We start from the raw sequence: 18,995 nt of genomic DNA, 5'->3' as shown, positions 1-18,995 counted from the left end.
CAAACGACGATTCTTCCAATCCTCACTCAAAACATTAACTGAACCATTAACTGCTGCAAAACTACTTTTCACTGCTACATATTTCCATAAAAAGGGGACCAAAAACAGAAAACCACAAATTCGACGGATGAATTTGGACATAACGCTGGAAATCACTGCTCTTCACCGCGGCTCCAACGAAAGTGACGAAATTATCTTTAAAAATTGATCGCCTAAGTTGGAATAAACAAAGCACTTAGGGTATAAACAAAACACAACGGAAATTAAGACGTAGATTATTAATTTGAAAACGCAATATTGGGCGGTTTGAACAAAGAAATATCGAAGAATTTGCGCCTGTGACATAAACAAACAATAAAATGATTTATTATCGACGGTGGCGACGTAAAAAGAACGAAAGATTATTTGGGTTTTAAATTGAAAGATACGAACTAAGAAACATTGAAAAAAATTCTTCGTTATTATAATGCATATATAAGGGGATTTCAATTTATCCCATATACGAGGGGATTCCAATAAATTTACAAATGCTACAACAGAGTCTATGGAGAGGACTACAATAAGTACTACAACTTCTTTAATCAATATGTAATATTTATGTAACATCGTATGTAGAAGAAATCAAGTAACAATCAAGTATTTGGGTTTTTTGAAGAAATATTTAATTATATTCTGATTTGTATTTCCTTACCGTTTCTTTTTTGCCATATATCCCTATTTTTTTAAATTAAAAACAAGCACATCTATTAAGAGAGGTTTTACTGTATTTGTATTCATTTTTAAAACTGTTACCTATAGGACATATTTATGTCTCGTAAGTTTTAATTTGTTTAAATTTTTTGCAAAAATATTTAAAGCACTTACCAAGTCGTCAGCCAGAATAAAAACAATATTTGGTGGTTTTGAAGCAGAACTCCCTCTCGTAAAATCGATAAAGGCCACCAAAAGTGAAAACCATTTAAAGTTCATTGCAGCAAATAAAATCCTGAAACTGTATTTAATAATATCATATAGTATGTTTAAACGATTCTGTCAGTCTTATACAAAATATAATCAGAAGACAATAATAGCAGGTAATATTTATTTCAATACTTGCATGTGTGTCATCGTAACACATGAATATGTGATTGACTTCGTACTACGAGGGCAGTTCTAATAATTTTAGTAGTGAGTTATACAAAATGATCATTATGTTCTTTAAATGACTGTATATTTTCCAAAATAGGAGAATTATAAAATTGTGGAAAGCATTTTTAAACTTACGTATATGGCGATCACTAAAAAATGTCACATACACTGTATGTGAATATATATATAGAAGCCAAGCAGACAAGGAAAAAAGCAAAACCCACAAAAGACACAAGAAACCTAATGCAAAAAGAGGGGAAATTAAAGATAAGCACACAACGAACATTTTAAAGCCTAAGAAATTTACACAAAACCTGTGACAATAAAGAAGCAGCAAGAGATCCTGAAAATCATCGAAGAGTACTACAGAACATTATATACTCGAGATGCTCACATTTCAGAGATAAAAATCCCAGCAATACAAAATCAGTCAGAGGAACTTCCAGATATAACCAAAGAGGAAACTAAATCAGCGTTAACAGCTATGAAGAACAACAAAACACCTAGAGAAGATGGCATTGTAAGTGCAAGACTCACGTATGCTATTAATTCTCCTGAATGTTCCATCTGAGATACCACAAGCATCACATATGCGTTTCTGAACTGTCTTAATAGATGTCAATGGACCCGTGTTATTGTTTTCCATATTAAAATAACTTTCCACTTTCAGAACTAAACTTCGTTCTTTTGGAGATACCACTCTACGTTTCGACTGTCTTTGATTTTCTTCGAAATTGCTAATTTTACTTTATTTAAGCACCGCTATACAATTACTACAACTTGAAAAGGATGAAGAGTCCTACAACAGACAAAGCAATCGAACAGAAACAGTCGATTCTAAATATATCGTATAACAACGATAAGTTAAATAATGAGATTGCGAAAATTGTTCCCATGAGTTAAATAACATTTTTGCCGATTGATCATTTACTTAAATGTAATTCCCACTAAAATATTAAATAATACCAGATTATTTAATTTTTAACAAACAACAAAAATATAATATATGATGACAAGTATGAATGTTAATGGTAATACGATCTTCACACAGATATTGCCGCCGCAATACATATTTCTTTGACGATAACAGTGTTTAGATAATATAGTTCATTTTCAATGATATTTGTGGATGGAACCTTATTTTTCTAATAACAATATGTTCTTACAAAGGCATAACTTTGATTATTTGGTTAACTTACATTATACGTCACAAAAAATTAAACAAAAATTATTAAAACATGTTTGTTAATAAATTCACCGTGTGAATATGATGTATTATATTCCGTAGGTTCTATTTCAATAAAATAATAAATCGAAAACTTGTTGAGCAGCGCTGATTGACACAATAGAGCAGTAAAATGTTATACATAAAGATGTCGTAAAAGATATCTTCGCTTACATGGTCCAGTAGTAATAAAGTTATCAGCACTAAATGGCTAAGCTGTCTTCGTACGTAGCTTTAACTATACCCAAAAATCTTAACGAATATCAAAATACAGAAGTAATGCACAATATAGAAATACATCAAGAACCAATAGAACTACCAATATACAGGGTGTTTCAAAAAAAGGTAACCCCGTCTCTAGGGTAGGTAAAAAACTGAAAAATAATTGGGGTTTGCTTAGTAAAAAATTTTTGTAACGCCATCCGTTTTCAAGATACAGGGCGTTGAAGAAAAAAAAATTTACGCATTTTTTACGATTTTGCCGAAACTACTGGCAACATTGTAATGAAATTTTATACGAATATGTTTTGGAAGCTGATACATCCCATGAATTTGTTTTTATATCTGATTCTCATAGAGGGCGCTAGTTACACGGATCGTACTAAGTATTAGTCAATATAACTTTTTTAAGAGTATAATAATTATTATTAATCAAAATTTCAAGTAAACTTAAACATCATTCAATTTTACACGAAAAAGATACTCTTGGAATATTTTGATTTGAAAATTATGAAGTAATAATTGATGCTGGTAGTAATGATAAAGTTCTAATAGGTATACCTCTATTTTCTCCAAGTGTGCCATGGAAATCTGACATTTATTGATTGTTATGACGATAAATCAACAATAATTAGAGTTTTGAAACCTTGTTATTTGTAAAATCAAATCAAAATGTACTCAAATGTTGAATACACTGACATGTTATTAACATTAGGCGAATGTTTAGGATGTTCTAGTGCAGCTGTGACACGTTATGCAGAAAAGTTTTCTAGAAGAAACTTACCAAGTGAAAAAACATTTAGAGGCGTTGAACGACGTTGTCGAGAAACTGGGAATGTGAGACCAAATAAAATAAATTCTGGTAGACCAAGAATAACAAGAACAATTAATAAAGAAAATAATATTTTAAATATACTTGATCAAGATCCAACAGTTAGCGTAAGGAATATAGCAAGACAAACAAATACTTCTTCAAGTACTTGGCGGATACTGAAAGAACATAAATTACATCCTTATCATTACAGGCAAGTCCAAGAGCTCTTGCCAGATCATCTACCGGTTAGAGTGGATTTTTGTCAAACATTGCAACAAAGGACAGCCCACAATCCAAATTTTTTAAAATGCATTCTTTTTACGGACGAGGCCACCTTTGCGCGATAAGGTCTGTTTAACTACCATAATGCACACTACTGGTGTGATGAGAATCCACGAGTCAAAAGGGTATCACATTACCAACACTCATTTAAAGTTAATGTTTGAGCAGCAACTTTAGGTAATAAATTAATAGGTTATCATATTCTACCTGGAAATTTAAATGGTGATATGTATCTTGATTTTTTAAACAATTCCTTATTCGAGATATTAGAAGATTTAACGCTAAACGAGCGAAGATCTTTATTTTTTATGCACGATGGAGCTCCACCACACTTTGATAGAAGGTGTCGTAATTGGTTGAGTAATCATTTTCCGAATCGATGGATTGGTAGAGGTGCAGAAGCTCCGATTCATTGGCCTTCTCGGTCATGCGATTTTAACCCTTTGGACTACGCAGTTTGGTTGTATATTAAGGAAAAAGTCTATGCTACAGAGGTAAATTCAAGCCAAGAATTGGAAGAAAGAATTCAACGTCAATTTAATGACATCATAGCTGATCCCCTACCGTTTAGAAGGTTAATGGAATCTTTAGAAAAAATAATGAATAATAAAAGACTTGTGTATTTGCGAAAACGGAGGGCATTTTGAACACTTACTGTAATTGAATTTTATTTTATGTTCTTAGACATTAATTTAATTTTCTTCTTGTGAGTTTTGTTTAATTACTAACTATTTTATACCAGCATCAATTATTACTTCATAATTCTCAAATCTAAATATTCCGAAAACGGTACACAGTATCGAGTTTTACCAAGAGTACCTTTTTCGTGTAAAATTGAATGATGTTGAAGTTTACTTGAAATTTTGATTAATAATTATACTCTTAAAAAAGTTATATTGACTAATACTTAGTACGATCCGTGTAACTAGCGCCCTCTATGAGAATCAGATATAAAAATAAATTCATGTAAAGTATCAGCTTCCTAAACATATTCGTAAAAAATTAAATTACAATGTTGCCAGTAGTTTCGGCAAAATCGTAAAAAATGCGTAAAATTTTTTTTCTTCAACCCCCTGTACCTTAAAAACGGATGGCGTTACAAAAATTTTTTACTAAACAAACCCCAATAATTTTTCAGTTTTTTAACTACCCTAGAGACGGGGTTACCTTTTTTTGAAACACCCTGTATATAGTTTAAATAGCAAAAAAAATTAAAAATAGAAGAGCGGGTAGAACGGGTAATATTACAGCAGAACTGATAAAATAGGCATCGGAAAAATTAAAATAAATAATTAAAGAGTTGTTTTATAAATTTGATAACATGGAAAAATACCAGACGAATGAAACACAGAACATTTATAACATAACCAATACACAAAAAGGATGAATATCCACATGCGAGAACTATAGAGGCATTACAGTAATACCAACGTTCAGCACACGAACAATTCCTTACAGATCACGAAAGAAGATTTACGGTTTAACGCTTTTCCATTTATCCAACACATGTCAACATTTTCCAAATTTACTTTTAAACAGTTATTGACAACAATATTGGAAAATGAGCAAAATCTGCAAAAGTAATGTGAAATGCAAACAAAAGGATAGTCGCCGCTTTCTAAAAAAAAAACGGTATTTTGCCTTAAAGATAGATACAATTTAACTACCATATATAAGAGTGATTAAAATTCAAATAAGTTAGTCGATCAAATAAATTTATGCTGTTAACCCTAGAACACTAACCAATCGTAAAATTTACAAACGCTGATTATTTTTTTTAAGATTTGGCAACCTTGCATGAATTGTAGAAGCGTAAGTATTGGAGAATTGGAGTAGCTTCGGTTATCAGTTTGGCGAGTACATTCACTGCCACAGTAGTCGCCTTTTTTTGTGAAGTCGTTAACCGCAAGATCGCAGTTGCTTCGTATTTTTTACGAAAGGTTAATTTAACGTAAGTTTTTTTTATCTTGGTAGTATTATTTTCTATTCTCATTCACAGACAATTTAATTAAAAAATGGCTAGAAAATTTGACGATAAAAGACCCTTAACCCAATAAGAATTGGAATTGGAGGCCGAAAAAATATTGATGGGTGAATTAGATGATGGTAACCTACAATCAAATGACGAAACTTCTAGTAATTTAGAAAGTGAAGACAAAGTGCAAAATTGTTTCAGTCCGTCTGAATCGGAGTACGAGCCAGAATTTGGTGATGAAAGCAGCAATTTTGAGTATAGCCGTCCTAAACCGAAAAAAAGGAAGCCTAATAACCACTCTACTTTTGTTTCTATGACCATTCATTTCAGCTAATAATAACTTAGCCTCATCAAAACAAAAAAGGTAATGAAGAAGTGTGTTTTCAACAAGTTGAAGAGCGAGAAACTGATAACATTGTGAACGAATCTGAACCGCACACTTTCAATTTGACTACGAGTCTCAAAGGCAAAAATGGTTATAGCTGGTAAACTGTATCTAATCTTTGGAAACGTACTACAAAAATGAATGTTTTTCATATTGTTCAAGCACCATCTGGACAGACAAAAGATGTTAATACACAATTAGATTTATTTCAATGTTTAATGAACGATTCTATGCTCAAAAAATTCTGTTGCATATCAATACTTAAATCAGCGTAAAGTCAAAAATTTTAATGTTTTTAAACATACTTATTCTCTCGTAACAAGGGATGAATTAAATGCTCTTGTTGGATTATGTATATTTTCTGGAGCTCAAAAAAAACCAACTTCATATAGAGAAATGTTCGATTTCAAAATGTCAGGCTCCGTTTATAGAGCAACAATGAGCTACGAAAGATTTTATTTTCTTTTACATAATCTTAGGTTCGATAATAAAACCACAATAACTAAAAGAAAAAATATAGATAGGTTTGGTCCTCTTCGGAAAATATGGGAGGAATTTATTTTTAATTGTAAAGAGTCCTATCGACCAGGTAGCTATGTAACTATAGACGAGCAGTTATTGACTTTTAGGGGCCGGTTCCCTTTTAGGATGTATAGTCCGAATAAGCTGACCAAGTACGGAATTAAAATTATGATGACTTGTGACGTGGGTACCAAGTACATGTTGAACGCAAACCCCTACCTTGGCAAACATACTCACACAAATGGAGAATCTCTAGGAGAATACTATGTTAAAAAGTAGACTGAAACTATCTACGGAATTTATCGAAACGTCACAATGGACAATTGGTTCACTTAAGTGAACCTTGCGGATACTCTTTTGAAGCCTCCTTACAACCTTACAATTACTGGTACTTTGAGAAATAAACGAAGGTTCAGTTGTTTGTCCAACTACTAAAAAACCAGAAATAATATTGCACTATAACCAAACCAAGGGTGGTGTGGACACTTTCGACCAAATGTGTGACCACCGAAGTTGCTCCCGAAAAACTCAAAGATGGTCGCTTTTTATATTCTATGGTATGATCAACATAGCATGTATGAACTCTGTACATTATTATGGGATTATATATTTATAATCATAATTTATCAGGAAATAATCAAGAACTATTCACGAGAAAGGCTCCTATGTTAATCTACATCAACAACTCACAAGATTATGGCTTGAAAAGCGTTATTAGCGATTAGCGATTTAATTCAAATTCCTTCGGAAGTTGCTGACCTCAATCAACCTTCTAACAAACGTACTACATGCCACATCTGTCCCTCCAAAAAAAAAGAAGAAATGCAATCACTGCAAACGAGCATTTTGCGCAGAACACCGTGCTCGTTGTTGCGTTACCTGTGACGTACATAAATAAATTTTGAATTTTTTTTCCATATTTTAGGCATATAAATGTTCCTAAAAATTAATTAAAATTTCATCTTAATTTTTTGTTTTACTGTTTTGGTATAGAAAAACAAAATCGTACATATTACGAATAGTTAGTATCTACGGGAGTGTAAATTAACGTTATTGTTCTAGGGTTAAGAAAATATATAAATTAATTGTAAATATAAATATACAATATCAATTAATTGTGTTTTTAGTGCTAGTGTTAGATGACTGTAAAAAAATTAAAATAAATTTTAGAATACTATAAATAAATTAAAATTTACAATACAATATCGAAGAATAAATACATTACAGCTAAGAGAACCGATTTATGAAATATATAAGGCTTTTATTAAAAATATCTTTTATTTTGATAAATATATTCAAAATAGCCCTGGTATATAACATTCTTCGTTTTATAATAAGTTGCAGTATTAAAAGTAGCATGCGAATTATCAGTGAAAATTTATAAGTGCTAATTATTGTAATGAAATATTTCCTATAGAGTGGTTGTACTTTATCGTGTTGTTGTACTTTTGTTTTAAAATACTGTTTAAAATACGATTTTTAGTTACGTTTTAGTAGACCAAACATTTAAACATTCTTTAATACAGTTTTTAATCTCAAAAAAACCTCTACATTATATTCATATTGTAGGGCTTTTTATTAGTAAGTAATTAACTGGGCTGCATGATAAACATATGTTATGTATTAAAAAAATTTATACAAATATACAAATATACTACTAAGTCTTTGTATGAAGGTTATATATGTATAGATCCTGTAAGCGGTAAAGCGGTTCCCTTGTTCTATATTTAATGTTTACAACAGCTGACGATTTCTTCTGGAGATTACAGTTAAATGGGAGATTTTATCTCGTCATGCTAATATTGCTGACAATTAATATAAAAAATCAATAGTCCACGGTTATAAAATATTACGTGACTACTTTAGTTACTATTGAAACAAAACTTATATATTAATATATCAATAAATATTTTTACGTTTTGGTCAGTTTTTTATATATTTTACAATAACTTTTTGTTCCTAATCTTGTACATTTTAGAATCTTGACAAAGGCAAGGATTTCCTGCCAAAACGTTGATTTCAATAGACCATACAATCTAGTTCCGAATTTAATATTACTTATTGAACCTAGTTCAATGAAAGAGGAAGTTATTTATGCCATAAAACACACAAAAGGTAGAAAAAGGACCCGATAATATACCAATTGAACCATTGAAGATAATTGATGAAGATAATATTAATGCCTTGGTAGACCTTTTTAACTCCATATACAAGACGGAACACATACCCAAAGAATGGCTTCTCTCAACTTTTGTAACGATTCCAAAAATCACAAATGCTAAAGATTTCAAGGACTATCGGACAATTGCATTAATGAGCCACACATTGAAAACCTTCCTTAAAATCATATATAACAGAATCCACATGAAATTAGAACAAGAAATAAGTGATTCACAGATGGGTTTTAGAAAGGGTCTAAAAACTAGAGAAGCATTATTCGGAATCAATGTTCTGACACAACGATGTCTGGATATGAATCAGGGCATATATGCTTGCTTCACAGATTTTAAAAAAGCTTTTGACAGAGTTCAGCATGAAAAGCTTTTAAGTATTCTTAAGACCAAAAACATAGATAGTAGAGATCTACAAATTATATCGAATCTGTATCAAAATCAGAAAGCAAGAATAAGAGTCGAAGGAGAACTGACAGAGGAAGTAAGTATACTTAGAGGAGTTCGACAAGGGTGAATACTTTCACCACTCTTATTTAACGTCTACAGTGAAGTGATATTTCAAGAAGCTTTATTGGATATTGTGGAAGGTATTTTGGTCAACGGAAATAGTATTAATAATATTAGATATGCGGACAATACGGTCATATTTGCAAGTGACATGGAAGATCTACAGTACATAATACAACATGTATACAATGCATGTGAAAGGTACGGACTGCAAATGAATCTCAAGAAAACGAAATCAATGATATTCTCAAAAAAACCACAAAATGTAGATAACCTGATCATCATTAATACAACGATCGAAAGAGTAACAACATATAAATATTTAGGAACGTGGCTAACCCAAGATGGAGATCAAACAAAAGAAATTAGATCTAGAATAGAAATGGCAAGAAACACGTTCATAAAATTGAAGAACTTACTTTGCAACCGTAACCTTAATCTATAGATCCGCACAAGAATGCTACGTTGTTAGGTTTTTTCTACTTTACTATACGGCATGGAAGCGTGGATAATAAAACAGTCTGAAATCAAAAAATTAAACTCCTTTGAGATGTGGTGCTACAGGATAATCCACAGAATATCGTGGACTGAAAAAGTAACTAATATAGAGGTGTTACAAAGAATGAAGAAAGAATGTGAAGTCATAAAAACTGTTAAAATTAGAAATATCTGGGTCATATAATGAGGGGCTACGTATTCCTTAGGTTAATTATGCAAGGTAAGATACAAGGAAAGGGAAACCCAGGACGACGCAAAATATCCTGGCTAAGAAATTTGAGAGAGTGGTTCGGTTGCAGCTCATTAGAATTATTCAGAAGTGCGGCCAATAAAATTAAAATACCGATGATTTTTTCCCACCTCCGATAGAAGAAGGAACCTGAAGAAAAAGAAGAATTGAACCTAAACCCAAGAAATACTAATTTTATATTCAATTAAATTTAGTACGGTTCAAGAAACTCATAAAACTATAATATATATATATATATATATATATATATATATATATATATATATAAAATAAAGTTTTATTTTGAGGTTGCAGTCATTAATAGGGCAGGAAAGTAAAACTCTTTGTTCTTTAATCAAGCTTTCGCAAAATTTATTTGCTTCTTCAGGATATGCTAAAATATGGTATCAGTAAATACAACGAAATTAGAACTAAATAGCATTGTATAAAACTAGTAAAAAAACTTACAACATGAGGTTAATCCATTAAATTTTCAAATTTGCAAAACATTAAAACTTAACTTATTTTAAAAATTATACAGTTATGTAAGTACAATATTCCAATTTAATTTAATTTTGTAAAAATTCATTTTGACATTGATTGTTTGATTTATGTCAGAAAGACACTCGTTTCTGTTTATTATATTTTTTGTTGTTGATAACTAGCTCTTGATTGTTATTATGGTTACGTACAAAGTGGCGCCAAATATGAATATTTAAATTTTTTGAAATTCTAATATTTATAGTCAGAAAATCTAATATTGGAAAATTATAGTATTAATTTTCGTAAGACAGAATGTAATTATAGATATTGCTTAGTTTATCAATATCAGTTTTTTTATTAACGCATTGATATTTATTTATGCATACCATTTCTAAGAATTCTCTTTTATTTAATTGGTTTTCGCGTCTTAATATATTAGTTTCATTGAAATTAAATAAATGATTTTTATTAATTGCATGATCTATTAATGCACACGTATTTTTATTATTTCTAAGGTCACTTTTATGTGATGTTAGTCTGCCTATTAGATTTCTAGATGTGTGTCCGATGTATGACTTATCACAATTTTCGCATGGTATTATATAAACTACATTTGAGCTTTCCATAATGCTAATAGGTGATTTAGTTTTTGTATACAATGATGCTAATGTTTTAACATTTTTAGTTGCAATTTTAATATCAGAATAGTTAGCAAAGACTTTAGTTAGTTTGGGTGTTAATGTTGGTATGTAAGGTAGTGATGTGAAAGTAAATTGAGATTGCACGATTTGTTGATTTGGTTCTCTTGTTTGATTCATGTCAATCATTCTATTATTAGGATTATTAAATAAAAATTTGTTAATTATTTTAATTGGGTACGAATTCTCTAATAAAATGTCTTTAAGTTCTAATAACCCTTTGTTGATGTTAAGAACTTAAAGACATTTTATTAGAGAATTCGTACCCAATTAAAATACCTAACTACTTTATATATATATATATATATATATATATATATATATATATATATATATATATATATCTTTGGTAGATAACTTTCGGGAAAACGTCAGGTAAAGGATTGGTTAAAGATGGTATGAGCCAGTTTGGTGAAGAACTTTATTCTAAATGTGAAATTTTCGGTGACAGGCTGTCACCTTTATCAGCGAATAAATGGAAAACTTATTTAGTACAAGTGGTGAAAGTTAGCATCTAAAACTCACATTGAAAATATTCAGTTAGTCCTTGTAGTGAACATTGTCATAAAATATGTTAAAAAAATATTTAAAATTTTAAATAAAAACATTATAACATAAAAGCGTATTTTTACAAATAAAACACAAAAACATCTAAAAAAAACAAAAACTACAACTTCATGTCAAAGGTATCTCAAAGGGAAAAAGTAGAATAGAAAAATTCTTCTTCTTTTTTGTTGAAAATATTGCTTTGGTTTTGAAATATTTGAAATCATAGGAAGGTGAGAAAATATGATAAAATTATAAAGAAAATAGTAGAAGCAACGGCTTTATTTTCCCATACAAACAGTTACATTATACTCTTATACAAAATATTTTATAGGATGCACCTCTACATAAGTTCATTTAAACATTAAGTGACGTTTAATAAACTTCGAAGTGACTTCTATTTACTTTTTTCGTTTTGCTTAAACTTGAGAAAATATGATGAAATTGTAAAAAAAATAGTAAAAGCAGTTTTATTTTCTCATACAAACAGTTATATATACTGATCTATACCATATACCATCAGATATAAACTTTTATTTGCTGTATATGAAGGATTTATATTTTTGACAGAAATATTTTTGTTTAAAATTAAAAATAATTTTAAAATGTTCATCATTGTTTATACATCAATTTGTTTATACATTGTTGTTCATCATTGTGTTACAATAAAAAAACTATTTTTAGGTTACGTTTACGTTTAGATTACGTTTTAGATAACTAACCACAAAACCAAACAATGATTGGGTTTACATTGAAGAAAACATACTTAAAAGTATTGAATTATACGGCAAAATACCAATGTATTTGAATTACTAACCGGGAGTCATAAGTCCCTGCTCAAAACAAAATATTTCTAGATCCGAACTTTAGAACTGAAGTTTGCTAAGAAAAGAAAATAGTTTACCAAATTGGATTACCGATTGATGAGGAGAAAAAAAAAAACAAGATACTTAATTCGTTTATTACAAGAGCGTTGGCTAACATTCTCTACACTTTATCAGTTCCGTTTGAATGTTGTATATATTACAAGTATAACATACAACGTTAACATCATCATCATTCTAGCTTTACAACCCCGCGTGGGTCCTAGCCACCTCAAGAATTTCTCCCCAGTCGTCCCTATCCATCGCATTTTTCCGCAAAGCACGTGTTCTCATAATTCTCATGTCTTCATCGATGTTATCAATTAACCTTGATCTGGGTCTTCCTCTTCTTCTCTGACCAATGGGTCTATCAAGGAGCGTTTTCATAATTGGGTCATTTTGTTCCATCTCAAACGTTGGACTTCACTGCTCCATAGATTCGCCTTAGTACTTGTGGTTGCGTGCTTATTTTCATATACTTCGTTTTGTTGGTGTTTACTATTAAACCCATTTTTGTAGCTGATGCATTTTTTTAATGCTACATACGCCTCTCGTACAGCGTTTACCGTTCTCCCAACAATATTGATATTATCAGCATAGGCCAGGATTTGCACTGATTTATTCTATATTGAACCAGTGGTTGTGATTTGTAACATCATCATCATCACTGGCTACACAACCCATGGTGGGTCTTGGCCTGCTCAAGGATAAGTCTCCATTCTCTCCTATTCTTTGCCTTGGCTTTCCAGTTTCGTACTCCCAACATGCTCAAGTCTTCCTCCACCTGATCCTTAAATCGTGACATAATCCGCCCTCCTGTACTCCTCCATAAATATGCCCGAGGATTTTACGTTCAAAGCGTCTTAAACGTTCTTCATCGCTCTTTGTCATCGTCCATGTTTCCGACGCGTAGGTGAGGATGGGCTTGATAAGAGTTCTGTATATCACTAGTTTCGTTCTTTTTGTAACTAGGCTTGTTGTTAAAAAATTTTTTAATCCATAATAGGCTCTATTTGCCAGATATATCCGTCTGTTAATTTCTGCACTTACTGCATTATTCTGATTAATTTGTGAGCCTAGGTATATAAACTCTGTTACTCCTTCGAAAGTATAATATGTTCCGATCGTTAGATCTTCGGGTTGTACTGCTTGTATATAATTTGCTACTTTCATATACTTCGTCTTACTAGTGTTAACCTCTAGTCCCATTCTTTTGGTTGCTGCTTCAAGCGCCTTGAATGATTCGACCATGTCATCGGCGTACGCTAATAATAATTGTACGCTGTGATTAATAATAGTTCCTCTGGTTGTTATTCCAGATTCTCTTATCGCTTTCTCTAGTACAATATTGAATAGAAGGCATGTACAATAGTAATCTAGTATAATATTGAAGACAGGTTTAGACAGTTCCCTCTGAATTCGTACTCTACATGCAACTTTTTCAAGAGTTAGTTTTGTTAAATTTACTAACTGATTTGATATTCCTAGCTCTTTAATTGCTTAGAACATTTTTCTTCTATTCACAGAGTCGTAGGCTGCTTTGTAGTCTATAAATGTGTGATGAGTATCAATGCCATATTTCAGTGTTTCTTCCAAAATTTGTTTCAGGGTTACAATCTGATGAATTGTTGATTTACCACCTCTGAAAGCAGCCTGGTTTTTTCCTACTATCCGTTCTGAATATGGTGCCTTACGGTGACATAGTACTGCGGAAAATATTATTTCGCTCTTTGGTTAAAGTATTCAAATATATCTCCTTTTTGTGTATGGTGCAAAGTATTCCAATATTCCAATCATTGAGGAAGGATTTCTGTGTCCATATTTCTGTTATAAGCTGCTGTAATGCCATTATAGTATCATAGCCACCTTCTTTATATAGTTCAGCTAGGGGATTATCTATTCCAGGTGATTTGTTTCTGGCTAGTTTTTTAAATGCATCTTTAACTTCAAGAATCGTTGGTGGTTCCTCTTCCCCTCTCGTCTCGATGTTTACATCATACATACAAAATAAAGTACTTTTATTTTTTTATCGAATGCTTTTATTTTATTTTTTCTAGTATATATTAATAATTGTTATAAATAAATATTTATATCTAATACATATATTATTTCTCCATAATAAGATAATGAGCTTAACCGGTTAAGTTATTATAAATTTAATAAAGATAAAAAATGATGCGACCTAATATTTAAAATACTAGACTTACTATTATGAGGTTAAAGTTTATTTATCAACAAATGATAAAAATAAAAACAGTATAAATTGTTTATCGTACCTACAATAAAAATGAATTATGTATTTATTATCTGGGAAATATTATTTAACTGTTGTTTACTTGACTACATAAATTTTATTTTTATCTCATCTTTAGGCAGTATTTTTTTCTTCAATTTTGAGTACTAAAGAACAAAAGGTCACAAGAGTTGTGCTCTCAAATTTCGAAATAAATGTTTTTGGCAATCAAAAAATTGGATATTTTCTGTGGATCTCCTCATATGGGAAAGTTAAATAAGGAAATATTGATAAATATTTTGCTCTGCCGTAAACCAAAAGGATTAAAGACAGACCGCGACAAAGTTGGTTTTAGAATGTATACGAAGATGTGCATATAATTAACATCGACATTGAAAAGAAAATGCTGAACAATTGGACAGGAAGAAATGGAACAAAATGGTGAAGGGTTTCATGGAAAAGTTGCAAAATAAAATTAAATGCATCAATTAAAAGTAGAACAAATAAAAACAGCCCTAGACCTTCAAAGAATATTAAGCTTTATAAAAAAAAAATCAGACAATATGCACTGTTGTAGACGGTAATCGAAGTAAGGATGTTACACAGTCACAAGTAAATATAAATGGGCTTCATTTTAAAACTATTAAGTATAGATTACTAGCACAAGTAGAAAGTTATTATATTACAATTAATCTACAAATAAAAATGTTTGAACATAATGCACAAGGCAACTTGAATAATGCAGTGATTTTCAGTGGCGGATCCAGAAATTTTTATCAGGGGGGGTCATGGGTCTTGAGGGTGATTTTGATACAGGATTTAGATTTTTGCACCTTTCAGTGGCTGATCCCCAGAAATGTTTTGACGGGGGTGGGGGGTAATGGGTCTTGAGGGTGATTTTGATATAGGATTTAGATTTTTGCACCTTTACGATTAATATGATTTGTGCCTCATGTAAGGGAACCATTTTCTCAATAATTATTTTAAGCGATATGTTAAACTAATGAGAAGTTATTAAAACCCAAATACCCTACGGGTGCAAAGAAAGGTACAACATTAAGGGGTCAAACAAAAAAAAATAATTTAACCCCACATACTCTATGACAGTAAAATCAAGTGTACAAGACTATTAAACCAAAGGAAAGTTATTAAAATATAAATACTGAAAAATCAAGGATTGTCAATTTAAACTAGGTATTTTAAAGACAATTAATTTAAACCCACCTATCCTATAGCTAAAAAATCAAGAACAAACCAAAGATAAATAAGTATAAACCAAAGTTAAGTAATTTAAATGCAATAACTCAATGTAAGTGTAAACATTAATGAATGTATTTAACATTCTTAATAAACTCTATCTTGGATACCAGATATCAATTTGTAACAACATTCATTTATTCCTTATTGCTATACGGAGTGGAAACATGGACTCTCGGAATTACGGTATGAGGGGTATAGAAGCCTTTGAAATGTGTGTTTTTCGAAGAATGCCGAAGATTTCGTAAACAGAGCACGTGACCAATAACGAGGTGCTGAGAAGAATGAGGACTGAGAGAGAACTCCTAAATATTGTAAACAACAGAAAAACGAGTTAACTAGGACATATTCGTAGAGAAGAAAAATATAATTTTCTACGACTCATAATGGAAGGGAAAGTAGAAGGAAAAAGAGGTCCAGGAAGACAAAATGCTCCTGGCTGAAGAATGTAAGAGACTGGACAGGCATGGACACATATTCGATACTAAGAACAACTCAAGATAGAGAGCAATTTGCTATAGTTATAGCCACTCTTCCATAATGAAGAAGAAACCTTAAGAATAAGTGTAAACAGCATTTTCTTTAAATTAATTTATTCAACAAAAAACATAATATAATTAAGCAATAGTCATTTCTATAGTTAGGCACATTAGGTTATAAGTGCACGAATCGTCAGTAACAGCCGGCAACGAGTGGTAAATAAAAGTTCAGTGATTAAAAATACTATAAGATAAGTAAATGTTATATAATTTTATAAAAATGTATTCTTTTTGCCTATCCGATTTAGCAAATCACTCTATGATTGCATCAACAATTAGAGAAATTTCAGGATGCACATTGATGAGTGCTAAACCAGTTAACAGAAGTTCTATTTCTAAGTCAAGTCTTTGGACGCTTAAGCGTAGAACGCTCTGTTGTTGCTGCACTGACTGGCGGTGTAATTAATATTTGCAGAAATATTCTGATATTTGGATATATATCTATGAATATCGCAGCTTTCTAATACTTCTAAAATACAATCAGGAAGTTTTCCATTATTTTGCACGACTTTTTTCCACTTTTGAATCCACAGTGAAAACTCTTGTTCTCCTGTGGAATATGCAGTAAGTAGTTGGTTCAATAATATCCTGGAAGGTGGAAGTTAAGATATTGTCTAAAAGAGATAAACAAATAGATCTTCGGAAATATTCTTCGCAAAAGTTAGCAGATTGGTTTAGACGACAGGTTGGACGAGAAACTACGAGGCATCTTCAATTCAATGTCTAGTTGTTCAGCTATTTGTTTACTTCATAGTAAAGTTTGCTAAAAACAGATTCAGCATTTGATCTTTTATTTTGAAGAATGCATTTAGTGTCCTCTATGGCCTCAGTAGCCTACTTAAAATCTAATTTTGGTGACTTAAGAAGACGACTAAGGATACAGTTGTACCTAAAACATCACTAAGACAAACTACTGTTTCACAGTTTGACAAATACCTTGGACAGCAGCCCCCAGTTCCTTTATTTGTATTTACTAACGTATCAGACAGAGCTAATGCAACAACAATATTCACTTATTATAGATAAATTATAAAATGTAGCACACAGTCTCAAAAATTATAATACATATTCAAATTACAAACAACTAATTCGTAGACAAAACTGAAGATAAGAAATACCTAATAAAAAATAAAAATGTGCTGATGTCGTGAGAAAAGTCATGTCATGTACATTGAATGAGCAATAATGTGTGGGCGGTAATTCTATCTCATCGATAATCGAACGATTCTCTGGCACTCAAATGACGAATTGTCAAAATTTGAAAATCGCGTAACTCTGAATTCGCGGAAGTCAGGTTATTAATCGAGGTATTACTGTATTCAAAATTGTTGATTTTTTTAAAGAGCAATTTAAAAAGGCTTCCGTATATTCTACACTTACATCTACAATAAATGAGTTTGAATCATTTCAACTGTTGACTTCATACTTATAGGGTTGATAGGTTTTAAATTATTTTTTTTTATGATTATTTGATTGATATTTAATTTTGTTTTGGGGGTGGTCATGACCCCCGTGACCCCCCCTTAGATCCGCCCCTGATTACAATTGATCTACAAATAAAAATATTTGAACATAATACATAAGGCAACTCGAATAATGCAGTGATTTTACAGTAAACACAATTTAATAGACTAAATTTGAACTAAAGTTTATATAGATAATAAATAAAACAAATATTTTTGTTTATGTAGTTGGTAGAATTTTGAATTTTTCTTTTAATGGTAATATGAATTCCAAACTTTGATTTTATTTAAAAAAAATGTATAAATAACGAATAAGTACTATTACACTCAAAATAATCTTAAATGCTTTATGAAGATGGCACTATTATAAAAACCAGTCAAAATATTTCCCACTGTATATAAATAATACCACTTACCTTTTATTATGCGATACAGTATTCTTGAATTCAATATTAGAAACTAACTAATTTCATTCACAAATCCAATTAATCAAAACTTCACCTTGTAGTGTTTCAAACCACTCGCATTCTTATCAAATGAAAAATAAATATTAAAAATAATATAATTGCATCTGAATATTTATTATCGGTGTTACGGGCATAAAACTTTGCTCCTTCTATACCTAGATCAATTCAATCATTAAAGTTTTCGTATTGATGGTTGTATTATGTATGTGTTGGTTTCTATTATCAAGTGTAGATGGCGATACGTATATTATATTTGAGTTTAAATATTGATATAATAAGTATGATCTTCACGAGTATTCTGTGGTTTTTGCAAGCTAATACAAAAATTAAGCTAAATTTTTAATTTTAGATTTTTCTAATTGATATTTTTAATTTCTAATTATATCTGTAAAGAGCAATACATTTTTTAAAATATTCCTCGGCCAATAAATAACACGATAAAAGTTATCAACTTATACAGAGGTGGATCCTGAATTCTCCTTTAATTT

At 30.8% G+C, this 18,995-nt stretch overlaps 1 protein-coding gene across 1 annotated transcript in view; it reads right to left on the bottom strand.

Moving 5' to 3' along the window:
* The window catches only part of LOC140443808 (arylsulfatase I), a 67,829-nt gene extending 49,165 nt beyond the window's left edge, over window positions 1-18,664 (bottom strand). Inside the window, exons 1-2 of the mRNA XM_072535265.1 lie at window positions 18,457-18,664; window positions 865-991 (exon numbers count right to left, since the gene is read on the bottom strand). Coding sequence (XP_072391366.1) covers window positions 865-969 — 105 coding nt within the window. The 5' untranslated portion in view covers window positions 970-991; window positions 18,457-18,664. The remainder of the gene's footprint in view (window positions 1-864; window positions 992-18,456) is intronic.
* Between the last annotated feature and the right edge of the window lie 331 nt (window positions 18,665-18,995).

The sequence above is a fragment of the Diabrotica undecimpunctata genome, chromosome 6 (assembly GCF_040954645.1).
Source record: "Diabrotica undecimpunctata isolate CICGRU chromosome 6, icDiaUnde3, whole genome shotgun sequence".
NCBI lineage: Eukaryota > Metazoa > Arthropoda > Insecta > Coleoptera > Chrysomelidae > Diabrotica > Diabrotica undecimpunctata.
The sequence above is the reverse complement of the archived record's forward strand: the minus strand, read 5'-3'. Positions and strand labels throughout refer to the sequence as shown.